A 27,554-nucleotide genomic window follows, 5' to 3' on the forward strand; every position below is an offset into this window, starting at 1 on the left:
TATTGTAAGGTGTAAATATGGCTCAGACTACGAGAGAAATGAATAATAAAAAAAAATCCAGACAATATGAAGTTGGTCGAGATCGTTGGTTCGATACTCAAGCTCTTTCTTGATATTTTTTTTTTTTTTTATAGCCATGATCTTATTACACATTTATATATATGTTGTTACGTCATACTGACAAACCCACTCATCCCTCCCCTTCCCGTTAAACAATCTCCTTGGATACAACGTCTACGTCATAACCTCGGTGTAAGATAAAAGGTTATAAAATGAAATGGACTTTTACCGCTCAGTTTTACTAAGGCAAAAAAGGACCAGCGACTGAACGAGAAATGTTCAAATTTATGTTGTCGTAAAAAAAAAAAAATAATAATAAAAACTAAACCAAAAGAAAACAATCTGGTAAGAAGGAAACAATGTGTTATCACTTTCTCTTATTGTAAAATATTTACTATCGTAAGAAAAAAAAAAAAAAATCTTCCAAGACTTGGGATCGTTTATTATAATTTTGCAGTAGACGAGTGATTTAAATGATTTTTTTTTTTTTACAATAATATGGGGTTAAACGCGTTTACTTAAATCGATTTTGAGGTAAATCGATGTTGAGATAAATTGATTTTGAGGTAAATCGATTTTGAGGTAAATCGATTTTGAGGTAAATCGATTTTGAGGTAAATAGATTTTGAGGTAAATAGATTTCGAGATAAATCGATTTTGAGGTAAATCGATTTTAAGATAAATCGATGTTGAGGTAAATCGATTTTGAGGCAAATCGATGTTGAGGTAAATCGATTTTGAGGACAAATTTCTCAACCGGAAGTTACTTTTCTTAACTCAATAAATTGTTCACTTACTAAAAAAAAAAAAAAAATGACTCCACTGTAAACTTGCGACGTTTATCATTTATATACACGTAGATTTGTACTTTCATAATTTGTATTAGTTTTTCAGAATTTATCAAAAGGGAAAATTCATTTCAGTGCAGTTCTAGGACAGATTTCCCTGTTTGTTGGTTACATTTCAGTATAATGTATGGTTGAAAAACTGCGTAGAGTGTTGGCAGGAAGTGAATATGGCTTAAATGGGTGGGAGTTTTTTTTTGAAGAAAATTGGTGAGTTGGGAAAATCTCAGCAGATTTTCCTGGCTGACTAATTATTCGCTGGAGGTAGTTTCCATGGTATGAGTTTTCTAAATTTTATTGAATTGCCAAAATTAACATATGCTTCGTTAGTTAAATGTAAAAAATTAACTAAATTATTTCTTTTCCAGAATGTAAAAAATACAAAATGAATTAAAAGTGCCGGGCCCCCCTCAAGTTTTGTTTGTTGTTTTTTTTTTTTGTATTTCGGTCCATCAAAATTCCCCGCGAACATGTCGACAAGACGTTGCACACGTGTGGTCAGCTTGAAACTGTTGCCGTTGGACAGCCTACCAGCGGAAATGATGCGAGGCCGACGACAATATCCTAGAATGTTAGTATATGAGCCAATACCCCCGGTGTGCCAGCCGCTCAGAGAGCCCATCTATAGTGCACCCGGTGTGGCCATGGGCGTGACCATCAAGGTGTGCAACTATAGCCGAATGTGCCAGGCGTGTCGTCCGCCTCCGTTGTGCGACTGTAAGCCAATCGCACCGCCTTTGCCATCTGGTAAACGACTTTTGAAAAAGATTTGCTCTTTGTCCAAACTAGCCATTTTCTTAGTGGCCGTCAAATGGTTATTTGATGTAGGCATTTTTGGTGATCAACGTAAGGCCATGAAAATAATGAAAGGGATAAAAGATCAAATGCGTAAATTTTTCAACACAAAAAGAGCTTGTGTACAATCGGATGCTGCAGTAAGTACCACCTCTATTTGTACATCTATTTCCTTGGACTTCCATCCTTTCTGGCGCTTAACTAGTTCTCTCGCAAAGAAAGGGCTGTTCCTCTTAGAAAATTTTTTTTTAACGAATGTAGCTTCTCCCATGACATTTTCATGTTTGGTGGACCTTTGAATTAATTTTCCTGGCCTTGAGTATTTTTACTAAAATTAATTTTCCAAATTTCCAGAAATACGAAATGGCCACAATGAAATATAATTTGAAAAGCGTTTGGAATATGCTAGTCTCTTCATTTGTTAACACTTTGCTCTCTATACCGATAGCATTGGCTACAGTTCCAGCGATGATAAGGCCGGCCAGTGAGCCACAAGAACCACCTAAGAAAGGTGATAAGAAAAAACCAAAAGAACAGGAAGATAAAAAGAAGGCAGCATCTAAGGAAGACGATAAAAAGAAGGCAGCATCAAAGAAAGACGATAAGAAGGCGGACGCATCTAAGAAAGACGATAAAAAGAAGGCAGCATCTAAGGAAGACGATAAAAAGAAGGCAGCATCTAAGAAAGACGATAAGAAGGCGGACGCATCTAAGAAAGACGATAAGAAGGCGGACGCATCTAAGAAAGACGATAAAAAGAAGGCAGCATCTAAGGAAGACGAAAAGAAACAAAAAGAAGGATTAAAAAAGAAGTTAGTGAATTTTGTGCAACCACGAAGAAAAGAGAATGAGAAGGCGGCAGCATCTAAGAAAGACGATAAGAAGGCGGCAGCATCTAAGAAAGACGATAAGAAGGCGGAAGCATCTAAGAAAGACGATAAGAAGGCGGCAGCATCTAAGAAAGACGATAAGAAGGCGGCAGCATCTGAGAAAGACGATAAGAAGGCGGCAGCATCTAAGAAAGACGATAAGAAGGCTGAAGGATCTAAGAAAGACGATAAGAAGGCGGCAGCATCTGAGAAAGACGATAAGAAGGCGGCTGCATCTAAGAAAGACGATAAGAAGGCGGCAGCATCTGAGAAAGACGATAAAGCAAAGAAGACTCCTTCAGATGCCAAAGAGGAGGAACCAGAAGAAAAAGAACCATCAATATGTCCTTAGAAAGGAAACACTATTTGCCCTCCATATTTACACCATTCAGCTGAATTGTAAATCAAATTGTGAATTAAAGAGTCTAGTTTCCGGTCACGTTTATATTTTTCCGGGCAATTAATTAATGGTTTAGCTTAATCTTTAAACTATAATTTGAAACGTTTCCCTACAAGTTGAATGTAAGGGAGGTTCTCTGGGTGCCCTGAAGGAAATTAGAGACCAGAATAAGGTCTTTCTAGTTTGGGTACCTGGTCATTCAAGGACATAAGGGAAACGAAGTGGCCGATTTATTGGTCCGGGAAGGCTGTGCGGGACATTTCGTTGGCCCGCAGCCCTGTTTTGGGTTTGCGAAGTTCGTTAAGTCTGCGACCATTAACCTATGGGTGCAGAGTAGGGTTCAGGAGTGGTGGCTTGCCACCACTGGGCGGCAGAGACAGGCGAAGGAGTTCTATTCGCCGAGGCTGACCGCAGAATTAATCCGTCAAGGCCGTGTGGGGCTATAAGGATAATTAGGTAGGCCTATTAACCGGCCTAACTGCAGGCTCAGAAAACACATGCATCGCGCATGTGCCTGGCAGATGAGGCAGCCTTTGTAGGTTCTGTCAGGAGGAAGAGGAGGAAACGGCACTGCATTGTGTTGTGTCAGTGTGAGGGGGCCTTGTCTGGGCTAAGGATGTTACTTCTCGGGGAGGAAAAAACCAAGGCCTGGTGAGCTTTACCCAGGAGCCACTCTCCAGAATTAAGAGTCTGATTAAGCGGACGGGTCTGGAGGGTGAGCTCTAAAGTCGGGGGAAGCCACAATAGATCCATAGGGGTCGCGGTGGCGTAGGCCTTGAGGCCGCCCTAATTTAATCTGTTTTCTATCTATTCTATAAGGGAGGTTCTCCTAGGGGAATTTTTGATTTAGTACTTTTTCGGGCATCCTGGGGTTCTTGTGGATATTCCAGCCTTAACTCACATGCCCAATGCGTAAAGCAATATGTGATTGGTTAGTCTTACCTCAGTGCTAAATACACGTTGATTTTTTTTTTTCTTTTCCTAACCAGCGTCAGATTTCCATGCATCTTCATAGGTTTATAAAGCACTTGCCGATAGATGAAAATCCGAAATCACAGTTATGGAATGAAAGAAAAAAAAAAAATGCATGCTGTCTCCGGAAGAAATCATTGCGAGTCAAACTCTCGAGATCATTGGTGCACTGCCTACTTCCGGACAAAAATGAGAGCGCGTTTATGTTGTTTACGTAAATATTGTAGCGAGAGGAAGTTAAGGGTTGGTTCACACCGGATCTACCTGTTGCTTTTGATTAATTACGTAGGTGCTGTGCAATATTGCACGAACAGTGGTGCAGTACAATAGAAAAGTAAATATCTGACGGAAGTTGATTAGTGTCCATATAATATTCGAAAATTTGGCTGAACCTGCACAGTTGGGGTTTCTGCTGAACAGTATATATATTGTATTACCCGCCCTGAAACTATAAACTTAGCCATTCATTTGCACTTACCTTTACAGACGTATACACACACATGTTCCTTTATGATTGTGCTTTGTGTTGATTGCAAATCAATTAATCAATGAAAAGTGCTCGTAGTCAAATTTGACTATGGTGTAACGGGCGACTTTTGTTTATTTTGTGGCATATGCCTGGTTTGCCGGAAAAGTCTCTGTATTCTTAATAATAAATATCACCTTTTTTCCCCCATTAGAGCCACCCCTAAACATGAAGATAGTGCGAGGAGTGGCTATTAAATAACGAGACTATTGCTGTAAAACCTTTTTGTTTTAAATTTATACATATTTAGTTATTATCTCCTTCAATATACGCCCCTCCCATATCCCTACAACGCTCCATTGTTCTGAAACAGTGCTGGAAATCTTTTTCTGTCAGCTCCTGCATGACGCGTCAGCCGCTTTTTCTTTCACAGCTTCAGAGCGGACTGAAATCGTGTTCCTTTTAAAATGAAGATTTGACTTTGGTGGGAACAGATCTAAAGTCACATGGGTCAGGCGAATAAGGCGGATGGCCTAAAACTGGGGATGTTGTACTTGGCTAGAAACGTCTTCTTCTTGACAGACAATGCAGTGTGAGCCGGCGCCGCGGTTGTCTTGAAGGAGAACCCCCGTGACTTGTTCTTCCACAAATCGGGTCGTCTTTTTTTCCTTACTCTTTCACGGAGTTAAGCAAGCACCTCCACGGTAGTAATGTAGTAGTAATCGATATTTTCATCTGTTCCATGGACGTGGAAGGGCGACCCCGGGCGGTCATCATCTCCGACGTCTTCTCGGCCATCTTGAACCATTCAAAAAACTCGCGCACATGATTAACATTCATCGCCATAAACTTCTTTTAATAAAAGATAAGTTTCAGTAGCGGTTTCACCCAGTTTCATGTGAAATTTCACGACAATTCGTTGCTCTACTACGTTGTGTAGTATCGATGTTTTGCGGCAAAACGAAACTACTCTTACACAAACGGACGGTTCCGGTCAGACAGATTTCTCTACAAACACGTGAGACGGCGCTGCAATCGAAAGAGAAGGCTTTACGCTGCACAGCTGTCGGTCGTTAGGATTTGGCGCATGCACAGTTCTTCTGTAGCAGCATCAGTCTCGTTATTTAATAGCCACACCTCGTATTTCAATAGAGTAATTTTTAGATCCTAATGTACGTCTATAGTGGTAGTTATACGAAATTTACAAGAAAATCGGGGACAAACCAGGCACTTATAGAAGAAAATTTAGTTAAAAGTGGAAAACATTGCAGAAAAACCACTGAGATCATGCAGGTCGTATCCAAGATTTGCAGGATATATGGGACGATCGTGCTCATTTTTCCAAATTTCAATATCCTGCTCAAAGGAAAAGTTAAAAAACAAATTCTAACTAAATCATGCAGACACCTCTCTACTTTCAATCGCTAGTATTTTCATTCCCTAAAGGACCATCCAGTCCCTTAAGCTCCTCCCTTACTAAAGTCACGCCGGCCATCTTGTTAGAACATGCCACCCCCTCCACCAAAAAAGATAAAGGTATAACTTCCGGATAGAAGTTAATTTTAAAAAGAAATTCCCCTGTCTCACCTCCCATACCCATAAATTATCTACACTTTTCTGGTGCTGTTTCAACAATCAGGGAGGGTAGATTCAGGATACAGGACAACTGTTTTTTCCCCTCCTAGAGATATAAACACTTGAGGGTTAATTTTAGAGTCTAAGGGGGAATGAAAACACTATACTCCTCACCCGCTAGAGAAAATTATTTTCTCTGCCTAAGAGCTCGATTTTTTTTGGCTCAAGGTTTAACTATTTTAAGAGCTTAATCTGAGGAGGCTGTGGTAGGTATCGTAACCGATTACGAATCTCCGATTTTAATGAACCAATTTCTATGAAGTTTTGGTCAAATGTAGAGAATCATTACCTTTACAATTGACTGTAATTGGATGGTTGTAGCTATAATAGTTTCAGAGATATTGGAAGTTAATGTTTTCGTATGTTTAACTAGGTTGAATTTTTAACTCGTAATATATCCGTTTGTAATGGACCATTTTCTTTGGGATTTTGGTAAAATGTAGAGAATGTTTACCTTTACAATTGACTGTAATTGGATGGTTCTAGCTATAATAGTTTCAGAGATATTGGAAGTTAAAGTTTTGGAATGTTTAACTAGGTTTCAATTTTAACTCGTTTTTGTTTTTCCAAATTCGAAGAAAGGTATAAATTTTATATTCCACATTAGGGAATAACTTGGAGAATAAGGGACGTATTTTTCAAAACTTTGAGTTTTCTTGGGCCAAATATTTGACTTTACTAAATGCTGGTTTTAGGAATGTAAATTACACCAAAATGGCCTCTCTTGGGAAGCCAACGTGCACTATCCTTTGGGCAGGTCCTTAATTAAGTTTTCTCGGACGAGGGATTGGGAGGAAAAGATGTAAATCTAAGTTAGTGCTATGATTATGTATTTGTATATAATTTAAAATTGTGGGGGCCGTATGTTAGAAAATCTAATATTTAAATTCAGAATCAGAGGTCTTAATTTCTGGATATCCTACATTTACCTATTCTTCTTCAGGTAATGACTAATTCTTTATCTTTCAAGCAGGCCAGTTTCTAGACGGGTATGTAGTGTGGGGGAAGGATGTTCTTACAAAGAAGACAGCGATATTGGGCCGGAAGTAAGGGAACTATGTACTGAAGGCACCAATATATATAGAGAGAGAGAGAGAGAAAAAAAAAGGGAACCGATCAGAATGGAAGTTTATGATTTCCTTCCGCCATTTCTACACTCTTACACTTGCACAGATCGACACTTCTATGGTCTATTCAGTGACTCCTATCTGTCCACAAACCAATAAACGTCTTTAGACGGCTGTTACTGGAGCAGTTTTAACTTTGTATATAACGAATAATTTTCTCTCCCATATAAGAGAAATTTTTCCGGGCATTTTGGAGGTTTTTCACCGGAAAAAAATACACATTTTACGATCAGAAAATGTGATTTTGAAACTATGACGATTTACTGTTGAAATGCAGTTTGAAGAAGCCCTGATTTCGGTAATCCCATTTGACCATGGCATTGGTGCGTCAATAAAAATGAAACTGATACATTGTTTCCAAAAGCCCAGGAGCCATCGTCAAGCTCCCCAAAGTCTACTAATTAAACCCCTGACGGGAGCAGTGTGAGGATGCTCTAACTGAGCGGGCAGACTACAATAGAGATCCAGAGAGGGTTATGGTTGTGGGTATACCTTACCCACCACATAATCCAATCTAATCTAACTCCTATTTAATTCTATTATCCGCTTTCACTACTTACTTTGACTCGATCGCCGGAAGTGATTAAATCAAGGCAGATAAATGCAATAAAATAAAGTGGTGCAAACCCTTTCACAATACTTCCTGTTATTTCTAAATCCCAAGGTTCGAACTCACAAACTTTTTTACAAAACTCGCGAACATTTTTGAGACCATAGTCATTCTTACCATTTGTAGAACTCACAAACTTTCTTACAAAACTCGCGAACATCTTTGAGTATTCATTCAAACCATTTTAGCAGGAATGTAACCACTCTAATCTAATCTCTCAGAAGAAAGAGGTAATAATAAAATGGGTTAGCGTTTGAAAGGTTCTTAAGAAAAAAAATAAGTTACCACTTAAGTGAACAAGTGCACGCAAATTGGCATTTTGCAAAAAGCTAGAGAAATACATTTAACAGCGCCAGCGAAAGGAAATTCCTTTTAAGTGCACAAGTGTTGCGGAACAGATGTACTGTCGGCTATTTGAATCACTTTACGGGCCACCTTAATAATTACATTTCTACCAACTTAACAGCTTATAAAAAAATAAAAAAAAAGAAAGCAGGAAGTGGAACCAGGTTGGCAAACATTTCTGCTAAAAGCGTTCTAAAAAAAAAAAACAAAAAAAAACAATACTTTCGGTCATTTCCCCCCTCAATAGTTGCCATCAATTTCCCCCGTTGCAGAAAATCCTTTTCTGCGAGCCAAACATATTCTGAAAGCGTGCTTTAGATACTTCTAGAACCGTTTATATTTTACGCTGATGACAAAAATTTCTTTGCCCAGTCCACCACAAATCACTTGGCAGTTTTTACGCAAGAGTTTTTTTCTTTAGCTCTATTGCTTTTTCTCTGAACTGTTTTTGTATTCCCCTACTGTGTCCCGCATCCCGCCACTAGCGACAGGTGAAAATCCGCAACTTCCCTGGTGATGAAACAATGGATTGTTTAATTACTCTAAAATTACTCCCTACTTTTCTTTTTTTTTAAGCTACGTATGCACATAGATTTATAACTTACAAAAAAAAAAAAAAAAAAAAAAATAGTTTTTATGTCACCACCGATAGCCGAGCGGTTAAGAGACTAGACCCGCAATGCTAAGATGTATTGTTGGTTTAGTGGGTTCGATTCCCGGTCTCTTAGCCTTGGATTTTATTTAATGGTTAATATGAGAAATTTATAGTAAAGTATATTAGGCGGTTAAGATACTAGACCCGCAATGCTAAGATGTATTGTTGGTTTAGTGGGTTCGATTCTCGGTCTCTTAGCCTTGGATTTTATTTAATGTTTAATATGAGAAATTTATAGTAAAGTATGTTAGGCGGTTAAGATACTAGACCCGCAATGCTAAGATGTATTGTTGGTTTAGTGGGTTCGATTCTCGGTCTCTTAGCCTTGGATTTTATTTAATGTTTAATATGAGAAATTTATAGTAAAGTATGTTAGGCGGTTAAGATACTAGACCCGCAATGCTAAGATGTATTGTTGGTTTAGTGGGTTCGATTCCCCCGGTCTCTAGGCCTTGGATTTTATTTAATGGTTAATATGAGAAATTTATAGTAAAGTATGTTAGGTGGTTAAGAGAATAGACCCGCAATGCTAAGATGTATTGTTGGTTTAGTGGGTTCGATTCCCCCGGTCTCTATGCCTTGGATTTTAACTGCAGATTGTGTTAAGTACCTAGACTCAAACGGAAAGAACTGAACAGACAATTCAAACTTCTCTCAAGCGATCTGAAACTCTCACGACAGAGTAAACGACTTATTTACACTACTATGTGATACTGAAACCTGTCTGGAACTTTGGGGCTCAGACAAAGCTATACAATATCTACAAAATCCAATCCTTGAAAAACCCTCCGTCAAATCGCAGATGCTCCCCTTACTTCGTTTCTAAACTCTAACCTTGCACCGAGATTTCCTTGTTCCCTATGTTTCAGAAGCTGCAAGATCCCACTTGTATTAAATTCCACACATCCATAACCTCACATCCTAATTCACTAGTATCCCAACTTACTACTCTACCAGGAAATCCTCCCAGGCGGTTGAAGCGCAGGTGGCCACGCGATCTTCTAAATGAAGTAATAGCCAGTCTACAATAGTGAACTATAACCTCTTTGGGAGTTTCACCAGTGGTTGAATTCTTCCCTCATGCTATTCATGTATTTATTCTGTTATCTTATTGTATCAGCTTCACTTGTTGCAGAATTATAGTGCAGTTGTGAAAATAAATAAAGTAAAACAAAAAAATTATTTAATAATCGTTTAGAACTGATCTGGGGGAGGGTTGTTGTAGGCTTCCGCTTAAGGCTATATTTTGTCTACTCAGGTGACTTAAAAATGGATATTTCCGGGGAAAAACAAGAAATTGAAAATTGGACACGATCCCAATATTTTCCTTCGCAAGAAAAGTGGGATGGGCGGGTCAAAGGAAGTAAAACTATTGTTAAAATACGTACAATCTTAGTAAACAAAATTACTTGATAATAAATCGTACGTAAATATAGTTGGACCAAAGCGGAAGTCCGGTTCCGGTTTTTTAAAAAAATTAAAACTAATTTAAAAAAAAAAAAGTGCTTAAATTTTGTGCACACTTTAATTTGAGCTTTATAGCTTTGTAGTAGGAACAGTTTAATGTGAAGCTGGTTAGATTATTGTGGTCTCCAGAAGCTGGGTTGGTTAGTTTTTTATTTCTATTTTTTCTAACCATTGTTTTAATGGTTAAAACCATTGGTTTAACTCACTACTCTAACCAACATTCTAGACACGTTTAATTTGTATAATTTCCCAGAGAGTTACTTTTTTAATCTGGCGCTTTTCTTTTACATTATTTTTCTTTTTTGGTTTCCTTGTTTTTCCTTGTAATTAAATTTATTATTACTATTCTCTTTATTATTTTGCTCCTTTGAATAATATTTTATTTTTCAGGGAAATGACTTTATGAGGTGCAATATGGTACTTTTGATATAATCACGGTTATTAAAACGTTGAATTTTTAATTTAGAATATTATTCTAGTTTGATGAGCAAAAAATTGAATTTCTAGGTGATTGAATTTATTATTTAATATATTTATATTATTGAATAATTGAGATATCTGTCAAGATAAATGGAGTAGAGAAATATTGGATGTATGAGTGACAGAGCGGGGAGCGATCAGTTTGGGGCTATGAGTTGGGGGCTATGAGTTGGGGGGCTATGAGTTGGGGGGCTATGAGTTGGGGGCGATTAGTTGGGGGGCGATGACTGAGTGAATACAGTGGCCATCAGAATGGAATACGAGGTGGGGCTATTAAAATCACGATACTGATGCTGCTACAGAACAACTATGCATGTGCGCCAAAATCCTCACGACCGACATCTGTGCAGCGGTAAAGCCTTCTTTTTCGATTGCAGCGCCCGCCTCACGTATTTGTAGAGAAATCTGTCTGTCCGGAACCACCGACCGTTTGTGTAAGAGGTGTTTTAGTTTCGTTTTGCCGAAAAACATCGATACTACACAACGTAGTAGAGCAATGAATTGTCTTGGTAATTTCACATCAAAACTTTGGTAAAACCGCTACTGAAACTTATCTTTTATTAAAGAAGAAGTTTATGGCCTTTGAATGTTTATCACGTGCGCAAGTTTTTTGAGTGGTTCAAGCGTTTCCAAGATGGCCGAGAAGATGTTGGACCGCCCGGGTCGGTCGCCCTTCTACGTCCAAAAACGGATGAAAATATCGATTATAATTAATCAACATTACTACCGTGAGATGCTTGCTCAACTCCGTGAAAGAGTAAGGAAAAAAATAACGACCCGATTTGAGGGAAGAACAAGTCACGGGATCTCCATAAAAACAACGCGCCGGCTCACACTGCATTGTCTGTCAAGACGACGTTTCTAGCCAAGAAGTACAAACATCCCACCAGTTTTAGGCCATCCGCCTTATTCGCCTGAACTGGCGGCCCCATGTGACTTTAGATCTGTTCCCACCAAAGTCAAATCTGCATTAAAAGGGACACGATTTCAGTCCGCTGTGATGCTATGAAAGAAAAAGCGGCACGCGTCATGCAGGAGCTCACAGAAAAAGACTTCCAGCACTGTTCCAGTAATGCAGTAAATTCGCATGGAGCGTTGTAGGGATAGGGGAGGGGTGTATATTGAAGTTGATAATAACTAAATATGTATAAATTTAAAATAAAAATGTTTTACAGCATCAGTCTCGTTATTTAATAGCCACACCTCGTGTATGCTCATGAGAGACTCTCCGTCACGCGTTTACCCACAGCTTCCATGGTACAGGCACCATTTTCATCAGTTATTATCTTTCTCTCTTGTAGTTACTTTCTTTACGCCCCCCTCCCTTAATAAATTAGGCAAGGGAAATATTGCGATCGTATCAAAGTTTTACACCGGAAATAACATCCGTTATTTGGGAAAATCACAACTAGTTTCAAATCTTGATAGTTAAGTTTCAGTTTTTGTTTTTTTACTATCTGCCTTGGTAGCGGAACTTCTGGATAAAAACAAAAATTAGCCTGCCGGAAGTATCGGACTATAAAAGTAGATAATGGTTGGCCAAAAGTTGTGGCACGCCTTTGAAGTTTCGTTAAGCCGGCCGGGGGTCAAGAGTACTTGAGAGGGAAGAGTACGCTTCCCTCTGATTACAAATTACAAATCTCTGGAGAACCGTGTACTGTACCGTGTGTGTACAGCTCCTGCTTCTACTGTTATAAATTTATAAATTATAACACGCCAAGTCTAGGGGGTAACCAGATGCACAGTTACACCAGGACAACTGTACAGAAATACACATCAAAGCAAACCGTTACGTCATCACTTTATAACCCCCACTCTCTCGTTACTACTATAATCACAGCCTTGTATAATGTTCAGTTTTTTTTCTTTACGATTATTAAAACTATTATATTGATTATATTATTTCCAAGATTACTTTGCATTGTCTTGCCTTCCTTCAAATTACTGTTTGAATGATTACTTTTGTACACAGTTATGTTCAGTTTTATTCAATGCCATTTTGATTAAGATTAAGTTAATTAGACAATTTTGGGTTCAAAATGGTGTTTCTTTGTTCATTACTTCCTATTGATATCATCACGATATTTGCAACATCGATGTTTATGATCAGTTCATCAAAATATGATAGATGATAGATGGGGGAAAAAACGGCTTATTTGAAATTTCATTTTGCCGAGTTAGGAACGTATTTAATGGGCACAGGATTTGGAAATTCAATTTTAATCCTTGAGCCCCCTCATATCCGCTTTTAGAAAAACCTACCAAAATACTATAAGATCGATAATCCAGAACACAAAATCCTCAAATCTGGTAATCACAATATCACGGATGATTTGCACTATCTGGAACATTACGAGGGTCGTTTGAAAAGTCCGTGCAAAAATAAAAACTACTTAATTTTTTGGGGTAAACCTTTTTTATTTTTCAACATAGTCTCCTATTAGGCTTGTACACTTCGTCCAACGCTGCTCTAGTTTGTTGATCCCTTCCGAATAATAGGATTTGTCCAAGTCTGAAAAATAGCCATTCGTTTCTGCAATCACCTCCTCGTTTGAATAAAATCTTTTTCCCGCCAGCCATTTATTCATATTGGAGAACAAATAGTCCGAGGGAGCCAAGTCTGGAGAATAGGGGGGATGAGAAACGAGTTGGAACCCTATTTCCATTAATTTTGCGACCACAACTGCTGAGGTGTGAGCTGGTGCGTTGTCGTGATGGAAAAGGACTTTTTTGTGGGCCAATCGTGGGCGTTTTTCTTGCAGCTCGGTTTTCAAACGGTCCAATAACGATGAATAATATGCACCTGTAATAGTTTTACTCTTTTCCAGATAGTCGATGAGGATTATTCCTTGCGAATCCCAAAAGACAGTCGCCATAATCTTTCCGGCCGAAGGAACGGTCTTCGCCTTTTATGGCGCAGATTCCCCCTTGGTGACCCATTGTTTAGATGGTTCTTTGGTCTCAGGAGTGTAGTGATGTATCCATGTTTCATCCACAGTGACGAAACGACGCTTAAAGTCCTGCGGATTCTTCTGGAACAGCTGCAAACCGTCCTTGCAACACTTCACACGATTTCGTTTTTGGTCAAGCGTGAGCAATCGCGGCACCCATCTTGCGGATAGCTTTGTCATGTCCAAATGTTGATGCAAAATATTATGTACCCGTTCATTCGAGATGCCCACAGCACTAGCAATCTCACGCACCTTCACCTCTTCTGTCATCCATCACCATATCATGGATTTTATCAATGATTTCTGGAGTAGTAACCTCAACAGGGCGTCCAGAACGTACGAGCGTCACTTGTGCGCCCATATGGCCACTCCGAAAATTTTGAAACCACTTATAAACTGTTCTAATCGAAGGTGTCAGAGTCACCATAATGTTTATCAAGCTTCTCTTTAGTCTCCTGAGGCGTTTTGCCTTTCATAAAGTAGTGTTTAATCAACACACGAAATTCTTTTTCGTCCATTTTTTGAAAATCACTCGACTTCCTCAATTCAAATGAATGCCAAACACAAAGAAATAGACCGATCTGGCTGAAACTTGGTGTGTGTTCTTCCAAGAGATGCTACTAACTAAACATAACCTCGATACGCGCCAGTGGTGCTATCTCTCTGACTTTGCACGGACTTTTCAAACGACCCTCGTAATCCTTGAGCCCCCTCATATCCGCTTTTAGAAAAACCTACCAAAATATTATAAGATCGATAATCCAGAACACAATAACCTCAAATCTGGTAATCACAATATCACGGATGATTTGCACTATCTGGAACATTATCACCATTGAAAGGTTTCCTACCATTAACACATTTTTCTTACTAAACACGTGTGACGTCAAATTTTCCATCATCGATTTTTTTCAGCAGAAAAATTGTTTCGGTTTTTGTGCAAAAAAATTTAGGACGTGCAGAAGTTTAGTAAGGAGATTTTTTTTTTTAATTGGAAAAGTATTTCTCGACACGTGTGGCGGTTACATTTTGTTGTGGTAACAATGAGGTTACTGCCACTAGCTTCCGGTGTAGTCTAGTCTTGGTCTTTCTTAATAGAATATCTTATAAATTAGACTTATAAATTTTCTTTTTACGTAGGAAAATTTATTTTATCACAATTCTGAGGGGCGCCCCCTTAGGCCCCAAAAGCTCCAGCTTAGTATAATGTACGGTATCGCAAACATGTTTCTGAAATTCATTGTTTATAGAAAATACGTAAAGCTAGAAAACTTAAGAATGGCAAGTGCGTGTTCATTCCCGCATTTTTTTTCCATTTTATTTCCGCTCCCGCCCATTCTTACTGCCTACAAACAATGGTTGGCAATAAAGGAAGAAGTTCCAATTATTTTATTACGATTTTCTTTTTTTTGAAAATAAAGGGAAACAAAAATATAAAGCCGGAAATAAATAATCAAAACAATAGTAACAGGAAAAAAGAACGGCGCTACAGGAAGTTATGTGTGTAAAATGGCATTAATAATGGATTTTTGGCAAAGTTCCTTAAATAACACCGAGGGTGGCGTCACAGTTCTACAGAAATATAGCCGACTTATACACGTCTACAGTACTAAAAAAAAAAAAAAAACCAACACACTTATTAGGGAACGGATTAGCTGAGTGGTTAGAGAATGCTATTTCCAACACGGAGATCATGGGTTCGAATCCCGCTGCTGGCACCCTTAGATTTTTTTTCTTATTAGGAGCTCACTGTCCTGATGTGATGAAAGTGTGTTGTCTGTAACTATTGAACTTGAAAAAAAGCTCGGGGCGTTAATATCCTCAGATGTTGACGCGCCTAAAGTCATTTAATCGCGCTTATTTGGCGGCAATTGCTTCAACTGCTTAGATACCTGTCCCCCCTTAAAATAAGATTTTTTTTCCTTTTTTTTTTTTTTAAGGATCCCTGAAATCCGCACGGATTCTCCTAATCCCAATGAGGATTTATTGTTTTACTTTATGGAATACCTCATTTCATCCTGGTGCAAAAAATGGAGAATTAGACTAAACGAAGACAAATGGCAACAGATTACATTCTCCTTACGTAGACAAACTTGCCTCCCCACTACTCAGACACAACAGAGAAATACCGACCTCCACACAAGTACGGCTACCTAGGAGTGTATTTAGACAGTCGACTTACATGGAACTCACATACTACACTGAAAAGACAAGAACTCAATAGACGGATACGGACAACTACGAAGACTGCTAGGGCGGAGATCAACCATGAACGTACACAACAAACTGACTCTATACAAGACACTATTAAGACCCATCTGGACCTACTTAGCTGAGCTGTGAGGCTCTACGAAACCTTCCAACATCCAAAGAATCCAATAGGCTAACCTATTCCCATACCCACTCTACAGTATCAAAGAAAGAAGCACCTTAATCTCACCAAATTCCTGCTGATAATATGCTAACCCTAATAAGAAGGAAGTACTGCAAAGCAAGAGGCAAAATTTTCACGACTCTCAACCGGAAGTGTCCTCTGTTTAGAATAAGTTTTACCCCCCTTTTCCGGAATTTTCTCAAAAAAAAAAAAAAAACTGTTTCAACGATGATTTTTCTTTAAAGTATTTTGCACAAATCACTATTTTCTTCTTTCTTTTAATTTGGAAATTTAAGAAGATAAGACCAAAGAGATATTTTACGTGATAAGTGTTCACACTAGATTCCTTACTCTGGCGAAAATACACATCAAGAACTCAAAGAAAATTCTTTTCTTTTTCTTTTGGGAAAACGAACTTTATTGTGTAAGCTAAAAGTTTTCCAACTTTAATTTCATTAAGACGAGTGGAGGGGGGTACAAGTTACGGTGCAGTGTTGCTGGAAAAACACTGTAAACTTTAATACTATTTCCAAATTAAAAAAGAAAAAAGGTAATACACACACACAACCACACACACACACACACACACACACACACACACACACACACACACACATATATATATATATATATATATATATATATAAAAAGGAAATTACAGGACCAGAAATAAAGACTTCATGATGCTTCAAGGTCTAACTATTTCCACAGAACAGAACAGAAAGACTCTCCTCAGCGGAAGTTATAAACTTAAGTTCTATACCAACATTCCTTGTGCTTTCCTTTTACTCAAGACACTTAAGATTTTATGATTCATTCGGTTTTTCACGATAAGGAGCCGCACAGTGTGGGTGGAAATAATTTCTTAGTAAATAAATTTTTTAAATACACTTAGGGAAAAAGCGATTTTTTTTTTCACAAGTTGGTCTGTTGCCAATGCTTTACCTGTTAAGTTAAGTTAAGTTTACCTAAACTTAACAAAAACCAGAAAATAACAATAATAACAGAAACAAAATGATTTCAACCGTTTAATTTGATCAATGAATGCTCCCAATGATTCACCGGTGTCACGTGAACAAATTAACGTACGTACAATTTCATTCATGATTCACAAAAAACCATAAAATACGTGAATCATTCAGTAAAATGTACGTACTGTATAGTTTGTAAGAAATAATAATGTGAATTTCAGAATGTGATAAAAAAAAAAAGTTCAACTTAAAACTTGTGAGAATTTTATTAAGAAAAATTCATGTGAGTGTATTCTTACTAAATTTTTTTACGGAAAACTTTTACAACTTCCTTTACAAGAAAACTAAGTGGATACTTAAATAAAAGCAGATAATTTCCGTTCTAAATAAAGGTAGGCAAGAATTCAAGGCACAGAGATAATGCGGGTTTAGTATAACTTACAACGTAAACGTTCAAAACAACAATTAGTTGATTCGTTCACACTGAACAAATCGATTAACTCCATAAAAAAAAAACAAAAAAAGTGTAGAAATACGATGAAATATAATGTACATTGTTTTTATTTTAAATTCAAATAAATTTATAGTTATAAATTCAGCACTACTTGAATTTGAGTTGAATTATTACAACGATTTACTTTAGAACACTGTGGAGTTGAATCAAAATGGCTTCTGAAATAAATTATTTATTATTCAATGGCCCAAAAAACTTGTTTTATGTATTTTATTGGTGTTAATATTTTATTATTTGGGAAATTTATTATAAATATAAGAAGCTAAGATTGAACCAAGTGTTTTGACCACTTAAATTTAAGATAATTCAAAAAAATGGAGTCAATTGATTTGTTCAGTGTGAACGAATCAACTAATTGTTGCTTTGAACGTTTACGTTGTAAGTTATACTAAACCCGCATTATCTCTGTGCCTTGAATTCTTGCCTACCTTTATTTAGAAGGAAATTATCTGCTTTTATTTAAATATCTACTTAGTTTTCTCGTAAAGGAAGTCCAATATTTTAAGTTGAACATTTTATCACATTCTGAAATTCACATTATTAATTCTTACTAACAAACATTTTACATTTTACTGAATGATTCATGAATTAATATTTTTTTTTTTTGTGAATCATGAATGAAATTGTACGTACGATAATTTGTTCGCGTGCTAAAATTTTTTTTTTCAAGGATTTTTCCCTATTTAGGGGGACCGCCCTGAATCAGGGAGATTGATTAGATCACAAGACGTGGTCAGCTTACAAGGCTCATTTCTCTTTCAATATCTTCTCCTACATCACACCTGAGAACAGGATGAACCATCTAATTCCCCTTTTACTTCATCAATCTTACCCCTACCCACTCTCTGTTGGTTGTGTTCTCTTTGGGGGGGCCAGTTTTTACTCCCTATTAGTACTACAGGAAGAAATATTGGGATCACGCTCAACTTAACGGAAATATATGGCGCCCAATCTAGCTACCGGAAGTGCTTTTACTTATTTCATTATTTTTTTTTTCTTTCTTTCCTCAAATTTCATGAAAATGAAACCAACGGTGTTCTACTTTGTTAGGAAAGCTCTGGAATCATGTCAAATCTGTTATTTTTGGAAAATACATTTTAAAGTCACTGAATTTCACAAAGAAAATTATTCATGTGTCAACAAATTATTTACAAATCGCCGGAAGCTAAAAAACTTGATATTTAGTTGGGCCCTGGCTACAACCTAGCGATCGAAATCCTTCTAACGGAAGTAACACTTTACTAAGTCGATTTTTCCATTTTTTTTTTGAATGGGGGAGGGGAATTTTCTCGACCAACACTTTCCATGATTTCCTTTAATCTTTGTCTTAATCATGGCCGGAACCTAAGTTTTGATACATTTTTACAGGGAAATTTCGATTAAGAGGCTCTCTCCTGCGAGGAGTACTTGATGGATAAGGACTATTTCAGTATAATGTACGATTACAAAATGTCTAGTAGTTAGAACTTCGAGAATGTAAAAAGAGGAAATCGTGTTAGGGTTAAAAGCAGGTTTTTATTCCTGGACAGCAGCAATTCCTGTCGCGCTCCTGAGACTATAATGGGCCTATCCTTGGTAAGGCGGTTCCTTCCGCCCGATAATGACCGCTACTTAACTTCTTAATCATAGGATCCTGTGAGAGGAATAATATAAAGGAAAAAAGAACGCCAAGGAAAAGGGGAAATATTCGTGAGAACCTTTTACCAAATTCCTGTATATCAAAAGACTCAGCTGTAGGACTGAGGACCTTCAGCGTGTTTCTGGGAGCATGCCCAAGGACTTCTTCAGTTTTTTATTTCTTTCAATTTACTCTTTTTAACATTCCCAAACTATTTGGCAAGAACTGACTACTGGAAACAATCATTACTACCAAGACTTGGACAATAGTTTTCATTACCATAATAGTTTGTAAATATGTAAATGTTTTCCTATTCACAGGAAGGTTATACCTATAACCTTGCTGGGAGAGAGAGAAAGATCGATATAGTTATCCCATACCTGCTTTTTTTGATCAGCACCTGATTAGAATGCAGTTCGCATAAGTTCGCGCATGATTTGAATCACGTACCACTTTTATTTATTTCTAGCTCCCAATCTGGCCATTCTTAAATTGTGCCAGAATTCTCGAACCGGAAAGAGAATTTTATTAAACATGTTCTGGTCAAGTCACGTCAAAGCTTATTGTATAATTCTTTGTTGCCCACAATTGTCGCCACATTCTAAAAACCAAAACCAATTGTCTCCTGTAGTTTGTCATTTATGAGACAAAAAGATCACTTTGCCGTTGAGTCTTCCAAAAAAAACTATGTTCCCCCGCCCCCACAAAAGACTTCCATATCCTCCGTCTTTGGAAAGAATCTAGGATCCGTTGGTTCTAAGTCCAAATAAATATCCTGGAAATATGGTCCAGGTACGCGCGCAATGCTGGATTAACAAGTGCTGGATTTTCATCCATCGTAGTGCGCATGTTTATTGCATCTATGGCCGGTTTCAGACCTTCATCCACCATCAGAGGTAGTACATTAAACAGTTTAGTGTAGAGAATTCGAACTTCATTTATGTTTTTGTCTACTCTTCTTGTTTCAACAAGCGTAGTACAAGAAGAAAATATAAGTGAACTTGCAATTCTCTACACTAAACTTATTAATCTAATCTCTGTTGGTGGATGTAAGTCTCAAACCCCTGACCAGTTAAAGCAAGAAGTAATGAACAAAGAAAACACCATTTTGAACCTAAAATTGTCAAATTAACTCAATCTTAATTAAAATGCCATTGAATATATTCCATAGATATACCATATGCATGGATATAGTGCTGCACTGTTACTGTGCATTGATTGCAACTAAATTACAGTTTTCTATCATCAATTATTCACTCATTACTAAACATTAAAGTTCATACAGTTTTTAGTATATTTCCTGTGAATTTTGGTTAACAAAAATTAACACGCTGATGTTTTTTTGGGTGGTGATGATTCAGTTTCAATTTGCTGTATTCATCTCTGTGGCAGTCTCTGATCAATTCCTGTTTTATCTCAGCGACACTTTCCACAATCATTTTTAACCAAATTTCCACGAATTTATAATTATTAATAACCAGTTCGTTTTTTTTACTAATTGTTTTCACTGCTGTGGTTTGGCTTAATGAAGTAGAAATTTCAAATAAAAATTGGGTGGTTATAAATAAAGTTCGATTTGCTATTCCATTTGGAATTCATTATTCAGCTGTTGCTATATTAAGTTTTCTTTCGGATATCGATACCTGATATAGAATCGATATCTAATATCGATATCTGATCTCGATCCCTGTTATAGAATCGATATCTAATATCGATATCGGATCTCGATCCTTGATATAAAATCGATATCTAATATCGATATCGGATCTCGATCCTTGATATAAAATCGATATCTAATATCGATACCTCATATCGATATCTCATATCGAAATTGTTACCAAATTTTTTTAAAGTCGTATTTTCATTGTGTTCAAGTCCCTTGAGTCCGAAAAAGTGGGTTTCTTGTTAGATAAGAAAACGCTCTCAGAGTGTGTGTTGTCTAGTGTACCTCCAGAAACCCCACTGAACGTTTCAGTTTAAGAAGAAAAAAAAATAACACTGGGTACTTCCGCCCACTTTTCCAATGTTTTTTCCCCCCACTTTTCTGAGATTTTCTCGAAAACTTTTCCTTTAAACACTTTAGAAAGTTTTAAATTATTTATTTAAAATCATTATTTTAGTTCGATAGTTTAATTCGATAATAATGGTTCCTTGATAGTGAGTGGTTAAGGATAACTTTTTAAGAACCACTTTAAGTGGAATATTAGTTCCTGTCCCATATATAAATATTTAGGAGTTACTAAAATATCTTTGGTTATCGAGAACTTGATTATAATTTCTGATTTTCTTTGAACTTAGTTCGTGTGATGGTCTCAAGTTTTATTGGAATCAGTTTTTCCCAAGAAAATTCTATTTCTTTATCGAATTTTGAGAAGGAAGTTTTGGATTATTCTTAACTCTAAAGTGCAATTTTTAGTATAATGTCCGATCTTGCATCGGTCTGCATTATTAAGAAAAGTTTAAATGTAGGTATAGCTATTCTTATATTTGGCGTAGCAAGGTTAAGATACCGGAAGGGGGCGTGGTTATGAGAAAATAACTACCTGTGATATTACTAGTTTCTTTTTTTTCCCTCCACTTTCGACTTTTTTAACCAGAATTTTCACTTATTTATAGCCCACTTCCGCCCAAATATATGTACTGGAAGTTTCCCCCTTCCCTCGTGATGGTTTGGCTTTTCCTCCCCCCCCACACTTGGATTATTTCTGGCAATTTTAGGACAAAAACTCTTTTGACAATTCTGATTGGTTACGGCTACAATTCAACAAAAAGCACTAAAAATAAGATGATGAAATGAGAAGTGGAATAAGTAGTGTGCCGTGCTGTGGGGCGGGAAGGAGGGTGCTTTCATTCCCGCCTGCGCCAAAATCTCAGGATGACGATTGTGTAACAGGTGAGCGCGTAGAGTACAAGGTGATATACCTGTAGTATTCTTCCAGTGGTCGTACGTTTTCCTTTATGGTGAAGAAGATTCGTTCTAGTTGGTAAATACTTCCTCCTGGCTCTTCTATCTTACACGGAACGAATCTTGCTATTTCTAGGTTTTTGATTCATTCAATGAATTGATAACAATAGATTGGAGCCATCTTTCTATTTAGTTCGTACAGTGGGAAAGAAAGATTACTTTCCGTAATGATGCTGCGTCAGTGTTGCTAAGGAATTCTTTATCTCTCATGAAGAATAGTCCGTCATGTTGTGGTGAGAAAATTTTTTGGTTTCTCTGTTCTATGTTTTAAAACTTAATTGGCACGAAACATTGAAAATGTGGTTAGGTCCCTCAGGTAGATTATCGTTGATTTTATCCAGCATCATGCATGTTTATTGCATTACAGACTTCTCTTTTTTTGGGTCAGCAAGGAAGTCGAAATCTCGACAGCTGATTTATCTACCTCTACGAAACCAGCCAGAGATGCACTGAGCATGCGCAGATAAAAATTAACATTGTTACTCCATCCTCCCTCAGAACTACCCTTAAACAACTTTTCCCTCCCCCACTCTAGGAAAATCATTGTAATAAAATTAATTGATCTACATTCAGGAAATCAATAGAGAATCGTAGGAGGCAATTTTTTTTGATAAAGATCGCAGAAAGGAAGATTCGAAGTTACATTGCGGTTACAAAAAGTCGTGCGAGTGATCATGCCAGATTTGTTTTTCAAAAAAGCTGAAAGCAAAATGAGTTGGGGACTCATTTTTGTGGCACCTAAAACAAATATCAATTCGATCTATCGTGCTATTTCCGGTTTTTTGTTTTTTTTTAGTCATACTGTTCAAACATCCACAGATAAACATACGTACAAACTAATTGAAACGTGCATTTCCGGTGGAAAACTTGATCCGATTGCGGTACTTCCTGGGAGTGAATGAGAGAGAAAGTTGAAATAAAGTTAGACAAAAATCGGAAGTGTGTCTTACGCCAGATATTTCTCTAAACTTCTAAAATTAATAGCTCTTTTTAAGTCAGCCACAAATTGAAGAACCAAATTAAGAATGATAAAACGTCCCAGTCAGCAAAAACATTCCAAGGTTGGAGATTACGCAGCTCGTGCATGGTTGGCTGGTAGAAGGAGATAGTGCATGATAAGGAGGCGGCGTCATGCTAAGAGCCAGCCAGATTGTGGCATATATCAAACTGCGCATGTCACAATGTAGGCCATTGGACTGTGGCAAACTATTTCCATGTCTTGCTGGAATGTCTGCTGAAGAAAGGGGGGAAGGGAGGTTTGGCTTCTAAATCTTGGAATTTTCCAACTTCCTTTAAAGACGAACATAATCTTAGTCCGTTTAGCCTGTCAAATATCCGTGTGTTATTTTTTTCTTTGCAAGCATTTTCGTTCTTCTTGCTACGTCATAATGCTTCGGAATAGAGCATGAACCGGAAGTACACATAGATAGATTCTACAAAGAATTTGGTTACTCACTACGCCTCAGAGAGCCAATTATGGAACACTCTGGTTAGAACAAAGTGAAGTAAAGTAAAGTAATGCCTATTTTTTACTAAACCAACAATACATCTTAGCATTGCGGGTCTAGTCTCTTAACCGCTCGGCATTTAGTAGAACATTTCCTTCTAGTTCGTCTGTTTGATCATACTTGAAAGAAATCTGATGCGTAGCTTCTGGGCAAAGTATGAAGGCCAGGTTTGAGTACAAATTTCGAACTACTTCCTGTTTTCAGTTTGTGACTGGATTATACGCACAGACAGACTTCAACAAGCTTTTCTTGGAAATAGTTTTATGAGAAATACATATAAATGAGCAAAGTAACAATAGTGGCGGATGGGATGGGGGAAATCTTGATCTGAATAAATAAAGGTGCTGGAAGAGGCAACAATAGATATGTCGGTCAATACGTCACTCAGTTGGATGTGAGTGCTGTCCAGGAGCTAACCGTACTCCTCTTATATTCAACCTGCCCTCATATTTGCGAAGTCTATTGTATGCTTTTTTTTTTTTTTTCTCGAATCAATTCGATCGATCACTATTAAAAATGAACGGAAGTCAAAGTGAACAACAAGCAAGGAGCAGGAGTTACTGACGTAGGAATTTTTTGGAAGAATTAGGTCAAGAATTGTATACGCGGAAGTTGGCAGTTATGAATATATAATATAGTGCATTTCTTTGGGTATTGTATTCTGGCTATAGGACATAGTCGTGCTGAGATTTTAGAGATTCATAAACTGGGCTAGGGAACGTGTGCCCAACTAGGGAACGCCATTTTTCTGTTGAAAATTGATTGATTTTCAATTTTGATTGATTGATTGATTATAAAAATCGGAGGCACACTCACACGACTTTCTGTTACTGTTTTTCGTAATTAATATCTCTTGAATCCCTCAGTTTGTGTTAAAAAACTTTACTTCAATATTATACTGTTATTTATGCAAAAAAAAAGCTATTCAAGAAAAATGATACTTCCGGTCTGCCCATTTCCTTTAAATTCAGTATTTTTGAATACAAAATTTAATCCTTATTAATATTTAACGACGTAATGAGTCAGTACTTTTCATTAAAATGATGGGTACTTTGAATGAAGGAAACACGCAACCCACTCCCACTTCGAGGAGTGACTTTTCTAATTTTCCCCTGGGAAAATGTGCCAAAACAAAAAGCGCAATAAAGGAAATCGTAGGAGCTGTTCTGAGAAAAATTGGAAAACTTTTTTTTGTGTAAAATATAAAAAATTGTATAAATTTAAATATTCTACGATTTTCATTTTTTTTCTTCTACGCACAGACCAAATTTGGTGAAAAGCACTTTGAAAGGACTTTAAAGCGGTTATTTCCGGTGACTTCTCGCTGCTATTCTGGATGAATTAGAGTGAGTGGGGTGGTTAAGTTACAGCTCGTAAGTGAAAGGGCTTGAATTGTTCCAGTTGTGCAATAAGCGCAGGAGAGTGACATTAGCTTAGCCAATAAGCTCGAAAGCTCGTGAGTTATAAAGTATCCCAGAGATTGTGGTTGTCTTAGGACATGTTTTAGTTAGTTGCAGTCAGCAATTGGAAACGCAGTAGTGTTATCGCAATATTCCTCCCCACTAGTCTAGACTCTCGTAAGTTCCTTATCATTTCCGGTCGGTTGGAAACAACTAAAAGCCAGCTCTAGATCCTTAGGATCGTGCATAGCCCTAGAGATGCTGGTACCAAGGGTCCCCCGGGCTCAGTACCCATCTACTTGCTCCATCGTAGCAGCTGACTTTCCTATTTTATAGTTTTATTTAGTTATTAACAATTTATTATTTGATAAAAGATAAAGTAATCACCCATTTTTTCAGGTGGGGCTTAACGTCCAACAGCACCTTATTGACACCAATTAAGTGTTGTACATGGGGTGGCCATAAGCTCATATTTTACTATAAACAATTTTTTTTTTTTTTTTTTCTAACAAATAAAAAGTAGCCATACACGGGATTCGATCCGGCGATCTTCCTCACATAAAGCCACTATCTTGACCACTAGACCAATACTAACCAAGATTCACAACTCTTCGGAATAGATTTTTAAAGGTTTACAATTTTCTGGAAAACAGTATTAATTATTTTGAAATGTAGAATATGATAATTAAAAATGAGGTGTCATTCCGTTTTTCCTGCTTACGTTCTTACAATTTCCATTTTTACCTACGAACAAAATATGCATATCCAATTTTGGCATTTTGTTTTTGGTTTGTAATAACCAAATAGAATTTATTATTAATTAAGGAATCTATTTTTTTATTTTTATATTTGTACCTTTTGGAAATATAATAATACGTCACCTGGTGTAACCGGAAATGGTTTACAGTTTCCGTTGAAAATATCTCCTGTTTGAAAACAAGCTACTGTACCAACACCGCGTGGTTGAAAACTACATCAAAACCATGGTTTACATTCCGATTATATGGTTAATCAGGTAACAGGAAAACAAGTGGTACGTTAATTTTTCTTTTTCCCGGAGCTTTCCCGGAAATATTATTGGATCATTAAAATTTAATATTAGAAGATATTAAATTGTATTTTTTTTTTACTAGTAAAAGAAAGTTCGATATCAGTGATTATTTCGTGTGATCTTTGATAATGGCGGCGGAAAAGTTTTTGTCTCTTTTTTCCTGCTAGAGAGTGAGAGAGAAAGAGAGGGGGCAGAATTGCGGAAATGTGAACTTGTAGAACCGTTCTAGAAGTTGCCGCGAGGTATAATGGTGTCAGATTGGCTTCTTTAAGGTAAAAGAGTGTCTCCTTGGCTTGTTCCTTTTGGTTCCTACCTCTCCCCATGGATGGAAACAGGAAAGATCCTGCTTTTTCCAAAGCTTCTAATGATCATCTTTAGTGACTTTAGTTACATCGCGTCTCCTGAATGCTCCATTCAGGTCGTTATCTGGGGATCTTTTCTCTACTATAAGATAAGAGAAATAAATGTTGCGAGCCTCTGTCCAAAGTTTCAAGAATTTTCTCACCGGAAATATCCTGGTTTGAGATCGTCTTCTTAGTCCAATAAAAGGAGTTGTTTTTTTTTGTTTGTCTGTGCGTTAGTTTTTGTCTGTGTAGTTTGTGATCAACTTAATATAAAATTTAAAAAAATCTTGAGACTAAACTACCCATTCTCGTGAAGAGTACTGGCTTATCACGTATTAAATATTAATAAGGATTAAATATGTACTTAAAAATACTCAGTTTAAAGGAAATGGGCTGACCGGAAGTGTCGATTTTTTCTGAAAGTATTTTTCTACTATTTTGCACAAAATTTTAATTCTTAATTTCAAAAAACTTTAATTATGAAAATAATCGATTAATAAACCTCCTTAGGCTAAAAGCAATCAACCGGAAGTGTCGATTTTTTCTGAATGTATTTTTCTACTATTTAGTACAAAATTTTAATTCTTAATTTCAAAAAACTTTAATTATGAAAATAATCGATAAATAAGCCCCTTTAGGCTAAAACAACCGGAAGTGTCATTTTTCTGAATGTATAAACTACTATTTAGTGTACAAAATTTTAATTCATAATTTCAAAAAACTTTAATTATGAAAATAATCGATAAATAAGTCTTAGGCAAAAATCAATCTACCGGAAGTGTCGATTTTTCTGAATGTATTTTTCTACTATTTTGTACAAAATTTTAATTCATAATTTCAAAAAACTTCAATTATGAAAATAATCGATAAATAAACCTCTTTAGGCTAAAAGCAATCAACCGGAAGTGTCGATTTTTCTGAATGTATTTTTCTACTATTTTGTACAAAATTTTAATTCATAATTTCAAAAAACTTCAATTATGAAAATAATCGATAAATAAACCTCTTTAGGCTAAAAGCAATCAACCGGAAGTATCGATTTTTTCTGAATGTATTTTTCTACTATTTAGTACAAAATTTTAATTCTTAATTTCAAAAAACTTCAGTTATGAAAATAATCGATTAATAAACC

General features: G+C 36.8%; 2 protein-coding genes across 7 annotated transcripts in view; both read left to right on the forward strand.

The window, feature by feature from the left end:
* The window catches only part of trio (trio Rho guanine nucleotide exchange factor), a 570,361-nt gene that overhangs the window by 21,815 nt on the left and 520,992 nt on the right, over positions 1–27,554 (forward strand). The window lies entirely within an intron of this gene.
* Positions 1,220–3,005, forward strand: LOC141450165 (uncharacterized). Its single transcript, XM_074120322.1, has 2 exons — positions 1,220–1,840; positions 2,055–3,005. The coding sequence occupies exons 1-2, from the start codon at positions 1,376–1,378 to the stop codon at positions 2,919–2,921; spliced, it is 1,332 nt and encodes a 443-aa protein (XP_073976423.1). The 5' UTR covers positions 1,220–1,375; the 3' UTR covers positions 2,922–3,005.

Source organism: Rhodnius prolixus, unplaced genomic scaffold, assembly GCF_049639745.1.
Source record: "Rhodnius prolixus isolate KJV_2025 unplaced genomic scaffold, Rpr scaffold_2, whole genome shotgun sequence".
Classification (NCBI taxonomy): Eukaryota; Metazoa; Arthropoda; class Insecta; order Hemiptera; family Reduviidae; genus Rhodnius; species Rhodnius prolixus.